The sequence below is a fragment of the Corvus brachyrhynchos genome, unplaced genomic scaffold (assembly GCF_000691975.1).
Source record: "Corvus brachyrhynchos isolate BGI_N302 unplaced genomic scaffold, ASM69197v1 scaffold60, whole genome shotgun sequence".
In the NCBI taxonomy this organism is placed as follows: domain Eukaryota; kingdom Metazoa; phylum Chordata; class Aves; order Passeriformes; family Corvidae; genus Corvus; species Corvus brachyrhynchos.
Genome location: NW_008236767.1, coordinates 4811723 through 4822252, shown reverse-complemented (window position 1 = coordinate 4822252; position 10530 = coordinate 4811723). Strand labels below are relative to the sequence as shown.

The window sequence follows — 10530 nt, the reverse complement described above, 5'->3', positions numbered from 1 at the left end:
TTTCCCTAGAAATATACAAATAAACAATAAAGAGACTAGTGCAATACTGTATCCTCTCAGGATCTGGAAGAGTAACAGGCTGGAGGCTTGGGTTTGACTGTAGGAATGAACACAGGCTCTGAGCATCCAGCTGAGAGACTCATTTCAGTTCATTCTAAATCTACTATTAAGAGTATGCTGAATATTGGATGTTCAGCAGCTCAGCTGCATGACTCACAGAGACTGTTATTTTTATTTCTATTCATAATTTTTCTGTTCCAAGTGCTTGGGCTATTTTGAGGAAATGGTCTATGAATGGGGAATATAAATAGCTTAATTATGGGTTTTTTTGCATTTCTTGCTACTAGAAAACAATTGTTTAAAAAAAAAATCAGAAATTATTTTAAAGCTGAAACAAGCTGCTCTGTTTCTGAGCCTGTATTGGTTTCCCAGATGATTCTGAAATGCAAATAGGAATTTTAAGCATCGTGAAATTTGGGTAGTTTCACAAACCCTATTGGGTAAATTGGTTTCTTTGCATTGTTTGAATAGTGAGATGCACAGAAAACAAGCATCCTGGAAAATATCAGGTAAAATGGCAAAAAAAAAAAAATAAAAGCACTTTATCAACAATTTAAAAGGTAAAATGCAAATTTTATGTACCATGACTCAGTAGATAAATGTATCTTATTTTTTCCTTTTATGGAAAACTGTGTTTGTGTAATACAGCTCTGGACTGAGCCACTTGCAATTGCACTGGACAGCTGCTGAAATGGCTTTGGAATTTGTATGGGATGCTTTAGATGCAATAGGTGGCAAACTGATCCTGAACAGGCAGAGTATTAATGTCTCTCTAAAGTCTTCCTTAGTTTACCTCTAAGCACCTGCTGAAAAGCTTGGTAGGATCAGAGCCAGAGTTCTTGGCATCTCACAGAAAAACCCAAACCTCCAAGCAACATTTTGTCCTTGCAAAATATTCACTATTTGCATTAGGGAGGGCAGAGTTTTGTGTGTCTTGGCTTCTGATGAACTGAGTACCAATAGCAAGGAATGATCAGTCTGCTCTTCCCTTGCCTTCTGATGGTGCTCTCCAAAGCATTTGCCGCAGGGTGCTGTTGGAAAACAACATTGGTGGAATAGATTCCTAGCCCAGGCTGTAAGGCTATAATGACTACTTCCTGTCACCTCAGTGGCAGGTTCGCTTGCTCTGAAGTGTTAATGTGGTAGATAGTGAACTACCAAGAAGCATTCCACTTGTTGTCAGTGTTTTGGCTGAACTGCTATGGCTGATTAAGGCTTTTTGTTTATTTGAATGCAGGTTCTACTCTCACCCATTAAGTAACACTTTGCCCCAAACAGGTACAGGGCTTTTGAGTATGGGAAGATTTACTTCAGTTTAGAATGAAATCATTTGGATCTGGAAGACCTGGTAAGAAAGTGAAGGCGAACACATCGTTAATTTAAGGAATCAAGTGATTACTTCTCTTTTGCTTTGATTGATAAATTTTCTTCCCTAACAGGAATGGGACTTTTGTAATGGGAGTTCTTCCAAATTTTTTCTGCTTAGCTCCTCATCTTTGCAAATACCGACAGTGTTTAGAGTTTCTGGTCCCAATGATTATCTTCATACAAGTTGCAGGTGCCATGAGTTGGCAGTACTAATTAATGACAACAGATCCAGTTACCTTCAGGGGTAAAGAACAATGCTGAGCACCTGGTTATTCATTTTCTGACCTACAAATTCTTCCACCTTCTCCTAACTCCATTTAACACCTTCGGTCCTGCTTGTCAAGTCCCAAATCTAAATCTAAAGCTGTGACATATTCTGGTATTGCTTTCAGGTTTTAGTGGGAGCCTTGGTGAAGCTCAGTGCTGAGGAAACCCTGTCCAGTACAAAACAGACTTTACACAGTATTGACAAAAAAAGTGCAATAGAGATACTGTACAGATATTTCTTTTTAAATCTGTTATTTCAATGGCAGGGGAAACAAAGAGTACACTGGAGTAGAGGGTTGTGTCTGGTAGTAGAGCATAGCTATCTATTTGTGTCCCAGATTCACAGAATTATACAAGTGTTTTCTTTGGCTTATGTTGTCCTGTACACGAGCTATGTGTTTCTTCCTTGCTATTCTGTTCCCCAGAGGCTTGAATGAGAGGGGTTACCATGAGCAGCTGCAGCAACAGCACCAACAAAAGCAGCAGGCATTGGACCCTCGATTTCCTGTGCTGAGCTGAGCCTGTGCAGCACCTGGGGTCTCCGGGGTTGTAGCCATCTGCCGTTTGCGTATCTCTGTCCTCTCTGATCCCATGGGCTGCAAGCAACAAAGGAAGGGGGAAGTAAGAAACATCTCTCTCTTTTTTTCCCTTTTGTTTGCTTTAAAAGTCTTACCCAGAAGTGCTGAAGGCCACAGCCTCAAAGGAACTGAAAAGCTAGATGCCTGATTTTCCCCCATGGAAGTTCTTAGGTGTTGAATCCTTTGGAAGATTCACTCATTTAAGTGCTGTGATGGAAGGCAAAGGGCTAATGAATTCCTCACATGGGTGGGAATACAATGAGAAGGGAATGGTGATGCAGAGAAGAAAAGTGAGGGGTCTTGGAGAGCTAGAGCTCTTGGCACAGAGGTATATAAGCCTAGGAGTTGAAAAGGGTTTCCTGAGGTTTTGACTTCAAGGCCATTCCTAAAGAAAATTATACAGAATAAAAGTTGTTAGGGCCCCCTTTTTTTTCTTTTCTTTAACTTGATTAGCCAATGCACAGGCTTCATGATGCTTGAGTGAGACACCTGAGCTCTCCTGAAAATCTGGAGTATTGAGGATGTCTCAAACCTGCTGGTTCCCCTTGTAGCAAAAGGGGAAGGGCCAATGCTCATTTCTCCATTGAAGGTCTGACTGCCACAGTTTTTAAAAACATTTTTCTTTGTGGTTCTGTGTAGATGAGGAGGAAACACACTACTAGATGACAATAATTACATGGTTTTCACTGAGTCTGCCAACTGAAGACAGCAGGAAACAATTTTTGGTGGCTTGTAAAAAAACTGGTTGGTATTTTTGTACAGCTGTAGGAAGCCTTTTTGGAGATGTCAATTCATCAACACCACTTATCTGCACAATCTGCAAAATGCAAAGTCCCCTTGAAGTCCCTGTTCCTTTCTGATCTGTGTCTGAGCTTCACATTTGCTCTACAGCACTTAATAATGCTCTCCCTCTTATGCTGAAAGTTGTGCCATATGTAAGTGACAGATGTCTTTTAGAGATGAAATGCTAGCTTGTACAAAGATGAGTATGTCTTTCTTCATTTTATTTGTATTTGATTTTTGGATACATAGCTAGTCATTCTGTGTCACGAGATCCCTTTGTGTGTGGGTTTGTTTCAGGTTCTTAAACCTTTTGAGAGGTTTACCATGACAATTGTAGGGGAATTAAAATTAGCTGCTACCAATTTTGAGTTCCTTTTTTTAAATCTATAATTTAATATCAGACTTAAACCTAATGAGATAAATACTTGGGGGTTAAAAGTTGCTTTACTTTCTAAAATGTTCATCCAGGTTTAGGAAATGCTGTTGTTTTAACTTGAGGTGGAATGTACAGATGGCATCATGGACTCGACAGAAGTGTCAGGAGAAGAAAGAAGGTTATTTTAGCAGAGTGCAGCATTACATTTCGCTGCACCTTGGCTACTGTGGTTTTTTTAATGTTGAATTTCTTTCTGTCTTATAGAGCTTAATAGTTTTTGTTTTTGTGAGAACCACCCACTCTCCCAAGAGACAAATGTATGACATGGTAGCAGAAGATGCACCTGTGTAGCAGGAGGAATCAAATGCAAGAACAACAATACAGATAAAAACTGTAACCCAGTTTGAAACTCTGAAGACTCAATCGGACAAGCAATGCCTAAATGACAAGAAATAGAAAATCAGAAAAATAACTTAGTTTCCAACCCCCCCCCCCACCTTTCTTGTTTCAAAATGTGGAAGGATAACTGAAATGTAGAATGCATTTGTAGATTCAGATTTATTTTTGTCACCTTCAGCTTCACATTAATGGAATGAATAAGTATTAATTTCCTTCCAGATACCTATACTTTCTTAAATGAAGCATTTTCACATTTCATATATCTAACAGTATTTCAGGCTGCTTTGGACAGTAAACAATTATTATAGATTAGAAAAATGTAACTTGGATTCAGACACGTGCTGTTTATATATCATAATACATCCACTCTTACTTCTGAGATATTTTATGTTCACATATTCATATCTCTAATTCATATTAATAATGAGTTAGCCTGGGCTGAATACAATCCAGGGTCCATGTTATAGGATGGCAAGGTAGAGAGCTGAGCAGTGGTGCAGGTTATTCCAGAGCTGTAGGAACTCCTTTGGTGCACACAGTATTAAGACCCGTAGGACAAAACTGTGTCAGGCTAGTCAGCTTCACAGAACAAGCAGTGAGTCAGTGATCTACCCTAGCACTGTTTATCTAACTTCAGAAGAGCCTTGTTTGATGTATGTTGGTATCTTTCTGCTACTTCTAGTAAATCCAGAACTTCACTGTCGGGCGTGGAAGTTTTCCATCACACTTTGTGGCCTCTTGCTGCAACCACCAGAGCTGTGTAATGAGCCTTGCCAGGCAGTTGCTGGTTTGAGTTGTGCTGTGTGCAGGAATGGGTAGTAGATTTATCAATTACTCCAGTGAATTTTATTTGTAGGAATTAACAAAATTCCTTGCTCAGTTATATTACAGCCCACATTAGCAATGTAAGCAATTGCTTGATTGATGTGTGGATCTGTGGGAGTTGAGGTGGTTATTTTTTTGCCTTCAGTAGACTTCAGGCTCCTTCAGGGCAAAAAGCAGAGGGTGTTTTTAGACCTTGTAGTAAAAAGGTCTTCTATTCATATAATTTTGCAGTTGTTAATTTGGAACATGAGATTTCCAGACCTCTCTGAAGGTGCTATGAGAATGAAAAAATTGCATGAGAACCCTCTGTACTGGATGTTCTCTGCACTTTGAGAACTGGGGTTTGCCTTCTTTGTCCCCACCATCTGGAACAGTGATGTGCCTTGTTTGAAAATGGGTTAGAGAAGGAAACACAGAGGATTAGAAAACTGGAGATGGACTGCTATCTTTTACATATTTCCTGAGGAATCCAAAAGTACTTTTAGACTACTAATGGAATTATGTAAGATACCTTTAACCAAAGGACTTCAACCCCTACCATCTCATGCTCTGTTTAAACTCAGACTGGGTACAGTTTTAGCCAGTTGCTGGGTATAACATGAATAGTCAATAGGGTCTAATGTTGCTAATACTGAGTCACTGTGAGGAATCAAATCCTTGAACAGGTCAGTCAGTCAATGTCTAGATGTCAAGAGGTGTTTCTGTTGCACAGGTCCTCGTAATGGTGGTGTTGGCTGGACCACAGGAGGCTCTGGGTTGCACGTTACTGCTCAGATCCTACACGTAGCTCTCTCATGTGCCTTGGGACCGCTCCAGCACATGCATGATCCATCCCTGGTGATTGTCTGGAGCTGCAAAACATCTTCTGCCTCCCTAAATTGTGTACATGAGTCTGCCCTGCATGATCATTTCTGCATCTGCAGAAAGTTTCTTCTGACTACAGACAAGTGGCTGGCCACTTACAAGTCTCCTCTGACTATCTGCAGTCTATGCAGAATTGGGTTGATTTTGTAGCTTTGGAGTCTCTGGATATTCTCCACCCTGGATGTTAATCAGCACATTGGAACATAAAGAAACTTGTCTAGGCACAGTGGGTCCTGCCTGGAGGAATGCACAGAACCATCCAAGTTCTGCATGGAGAGTGCCAATTAGTCAAATGCTTAAATGAGAAAGGGGAGTAGGAGTTGAGGTGATCAGCTTGTCTCCAGCTGGTTCACTGTTTCAAGTCAATCTAACATAGCATCTCTGCAGATGCCTAGGTGCATAGTTTCTGGATCTCCCAAGGAAAAGAGATGTCCTTCTCTATGTAATGGTAACAAGAAATTTAGTCCATTATAAAATTGTCCTGAAATAGCAATGAAACAAAAACAGAGGAAAATTAATGGCACATGTTCTTGCTTCTTATTCCGCAAGATAGCATCTATGAATCATATAAAAAAGTATGTGTTCATATTATTGAATGCTAATAAGTAATTAAAAAAAAGGTCCAAGGATTTAAGCAAGCATCTGAGATGCTAGTTTTGGCAATAGTGGCAAAACCACTGTATGCCTTAAGAGTAATGTTGAGGTGGTGAAATAAGAATGTCTGCCATACCTTTTCCACTCCAAAGCATACCTATCTGACATTCAGATTATGAACCATTTCTCTATGTAACCTTATAAACACAAAGGAGTGTAAAGGTCAGGAGTGAAAATTATTTCCCTGGTTAAAAACACTTCAGGTGATATTTGGCTTAGTTGTAACATTTATAGTATTTGCTAATTTCTCAGCAGAAAGGTGGGCTACCAAGAAAAAAGCATTCCCAAAGGAGGAATATTTAAAATCTAAGCCACAAATGTCAATTTAAAAAACAAAACAAAACCCCAACCAAATTTTAAAAAAACCCCAAACCCAGGAATATGCAGAAGATTGTAGACAAAACTTTATACTTTTATCCCCACTTTATGCTAAAACACAGTGACATTTTCTCAGCTCAAAGTGCAAAGATTCTATTCCTTAATTACTTAGACATAATGTTTCCTCCTTGTACACATTACAATCAGGCAGGTGTGCAAGCCTTCAGCTTCTCCTTGGGGCCGATTTGCATGGCCACAGCATGAAGCTTTCCCAGTAACTCCACAGCCTGAGAAGCGTTGTGCTGTAACACTGGCTGACAGCCACTTGGACTGAGTGCACAGATGTGGATCATATAGTCCAGTTATTTTACAGTAAATACTTCAGGCCTGATCCAAACTCCACTAAAGCAATGAAAGCCACCCCTTGGTGTCAGCGAGCTTTAGGTGAGGTTATGTAAGTCTCACAACTGCTGCTTTATCTTTGGTTCCTCCCAGCAGTGATAACCAGTGAGTTGGAAGAGATTCTGTTCTTATCTACTAATGTCATAAGAGGCTTGAAACTGGGGTCAAATTCCAAATAAATCTCTAAATCTATATTTTAACAATTCAGATATATTTGGGGCTGCAACAAACTCCCACTGAAGCCTGTGGCAGTTCATTGACAACTGAAATATGAACAGGAAATTTGATGCTCGTGCTTCTTCCTTTTCATTGACAAATGTGACAAGCAGGCTTTCTGCATCAAGCAGTGTGCTATTTTAGACAGAGAAGAATTCTAATATATGTTAATGAACTCGCCCACACATATGCACATGCTTTAGGCATAGTTGTCAGATTGCCCACTTAGTAGGTCCTCGAAAGTTATTTTCTATTATTGGGAGATTTGGCATATTGTAGTAGGGTGGCTGAAATGGTTGAGAGTTCGTGACTGCAAGACAGAGGTTAGCAGAAAGGAAGCTGGCAGCACATGGAATAAGCCAGCTTTTTATGTCACTGCTGTGCCCAAGTCTGTTAAAGGCTAAAGTGGATAAAATTGCAAGTGAAAGTGTTATCATATAACTAAGAAATTTGGGACACTTATGTCAAATGGCCAGAAACAGAGTGCCTTTGCCTGTTTTGCTTAATTTTTTTTTTTCCTAGAGGAGCAGCAGCTCAGAAGAGCCAAGTTCATCTATCCACCTTAAAGCATTGTTTTACATTTCAAAAGGAATGGCTGGACGTGTATCACACCCACATAGTAACTGGTAATGGTGCCTTGATCGTGTCACCTGTAACAGGTATTTTTCTACCAATGCCTTCGATGTCTTCTGCTCCTTTTCCTTTGGTGTTCAGTTCTGCCCAGTTGGCCACTGCAAAAAACTTCCTGCACTAAAGTCTTTCTCTGAGAAAAATCTGACTTTCTTGTTAAAAACCTAGTTCCTTGGGGCTTCAGCGGGATTTTTGTGGGTTTTTTTTTGTTTGTTTGGTTTTTTGTTTGTTTTTTTGTTTTGTTTTGTTTTGTTTTTAGAGAGATGCCCTATATCCTCTGGAGAAAGAATTTTTAGTTTGGATTTTATCACAAGAGACTTCATTGAAAATGTTACTCTAATTTGTAATTAGCAGGGTCACTGTCATTATTTCTCCTGTAATAAGGGAAAGACATGAGAGAATTCTTTACCGCTTTCATAGAAAAAGCAACCTGTTGTTTCCGTCCAGCTGATTATGTGGATGCTGTGACAGTGGAGCAGTATGAATATAAGTATGAATATAAGTATGGATATAACTTCATCCCATGCTGAGTCCTTCACAAACTAGGTCACTGCAAACTGCAATTAAGTTAAATCAGTGTCAAGATCTTGTCCTCTGCCCAGCACAAGCTGTCAGCATCCCTTGCCTTGTCTTCTGTGGCAGCTGGGGTTGGCCTGGGTGGAGGTATGTCAGTCACACTGACTGATCAGCTCTCTTGGAAGCAAAAAAACTCACAGTCTTCTCCAACCTTGGGATTTTTACCACTGCTTCAACCCTGCTTTTGCTGGCTCTGATGTCAGAGGAAGTACCTGCTTCTAGTTGTTTTTATGCAGCTTGTTTTGAGAAACAATAAAATTTTAAAAAAACATTCATCCTAATATTTTACAAACCTCTCTACTATGCAGTGAAACTGGTGCCTGTAGCAGTTTACTCTGCTCACTCCCATTATCTCCTCCTGAGCGCTTGGTTGCATTGTGCTTAATTATGAATGGCCTCCAAAAAGCCCATTTTACTGTACTATGAAGTGACTCATATCACACAGAAGCTCTGACAACTCGCACTGGGTACTGGAGGCACATGGCGCTGTATTAGTCAGTGACTCATTTCACATTGTACTCGGTGCTGAGATCTGACTCATATTGAACTGTGCGAGAAGCTGACTGACATTGCCCTGGTCTGAAAGCTGGTTTGAATCGGGATGACTCACCCTGGAGTGCGTTATGCGGTGATTCACACACTGTTTCCTATTGATTCCGATTGTCGCGCTTCACTTCGGATTGTACTACACTGGCATCTGGCTGCTCTGCAGGGCAGGCACTGTGATAGCAACCCTCTGCCTGGGGAGCTCGGCTGTAGTGCCAACCGGCAGTGTCAGCCAGGAGGAGTAGTACCAAAGTGAATTTAAGGCTGAAGGAGGGTCAGAGTTTGGCTCAGCACACATTCACGTTGGCCATGACACCTCCTGGGCTTCCTTGCTTCACCTGGCTCTGACAAGTTTTGAAAACAGCAAGTGAGGAGTAATGAACCTCTAGCTAAGAATCCTCTTCCTTCTGAATGCCAGATCTCCAGAGTATTTCCAAGACTTTGTCACTTTTCTTAGTGACAAAAAGATGGGATGAATTTCTCTAAGTGACTGAGTACTGATAGTTGCTTAAACGCTTCGAATTCATCAACGTCTGACCTGAGCTCCAAGAGACACAGGCACCCTATAGTCTGAAAACTCCTCCCTGGTATTTCAAGCTCAGTCCTCAGACATCACTACTCACTCTGAAATATGCTCACTGTTCTAAGCAAGGGGTAGCAGGTGTGTAACAGCTGAGGTGACACTTCCATGATTAAGTATTTGGGACCCAGAGTAAAGATACCAAAGTAGGTATTGGTGTGAGGAGTAGAAAAAAATTGAAGGGGAAATAAAGTAACAGTTCTCTTACCTTTGAACATTTTATAAAACGTAGTGCTAGTTTTACATTCAGTTGGCTCTGAGTTTAGAGAGACACTCCTAATTTTAACACGACGTTCCTAATTTTAGGAACCACAACTAGGAATCTCCTAGCAGATACTGATTCTGGTGTTCTGTAATACAGCAGTGGTAGTGTTTACTGCTTCTGGTCCTGTAATACAGCAGTGGTAGTAGCTACCTCCACAGACCATAGCTCTGCAGAGTGCTGGCCCGGGTGCTGACATTCTGTGTGTGCAACAGAGGTACAAGGAGACTCCTTGCTATTACGTCATAGCGACAAGTGCCCTAGGAAAAGTTGTCATTTTACATTTTTCAACAGCAAAAATGAAATAATCGAACGCTTGCATCAAGTAAATTACACCGGTATTAAATTACTGTAGGTTCTTACTGGAGTGTACAAGGATAATCTTATTTCACTTTCTGCATTTATGTCAGACTTTTGTTACCTGCTTTTTCTTACCCACTGACATTACCTAATGACAGAGCTCAGGAAGCTCAGGAAGCATCTCCTCTCAGGGTGCTTGATGAGGCAGGCTGATACTGGAAGACTCTCTATGGAAGCGCTCGCCTGTTGCTGCTTATCTCCCTAACCTGGCAGGGAAGCCCCGGGCTCCGAGAACAGGCGCACCGCGGGATCCCCTTCACGGTGGGGCGGGGGCACGGATGCTGCCTTATCTTCGGTCGCACTCGTGAGACGAGGCAGAAGGGCCCCTGAGCGCATGGCGAGGTGTTACCTGCGCTGAGGCCGGGGAAGTGGCGCGGCCCGGGGTGCGATCCCGCCCCAGAGAGGGACCCTGACCCCGCTCGCCTAGCCGAGGTCAGCCGGGTGCTACCCGGGCTCTGCGCTGGGA

General features: G+C 41.4%; 1 protein-coding gene across 2 annotated transcripts in view; it reads right to left on the bottom strand.

The window, feature by feature from the left end:
• The window catches only part of RGS20 (regulator of G-protein signaling 20), a 36404-nt gene that overhangs the window by 5987 nt on the left and 19887 nt on the right, over positions 1–10530 (bottom strand). Inside the window, exon 2 of one of the 2 annotated variants that reach the window (XM_017727459.1) lies at positions 2143–2291. In XM_017727459.1, the coding sequence (XP_017582948.1) occupies positions 2143–2291 (149 nt within the window). Of the gene's footprint in view, positions 1–2142; positions 10468–10530 lie in introns of those variants that run through there. The other variant, XM_008644924.2, reaches the window with a different exon arrangement.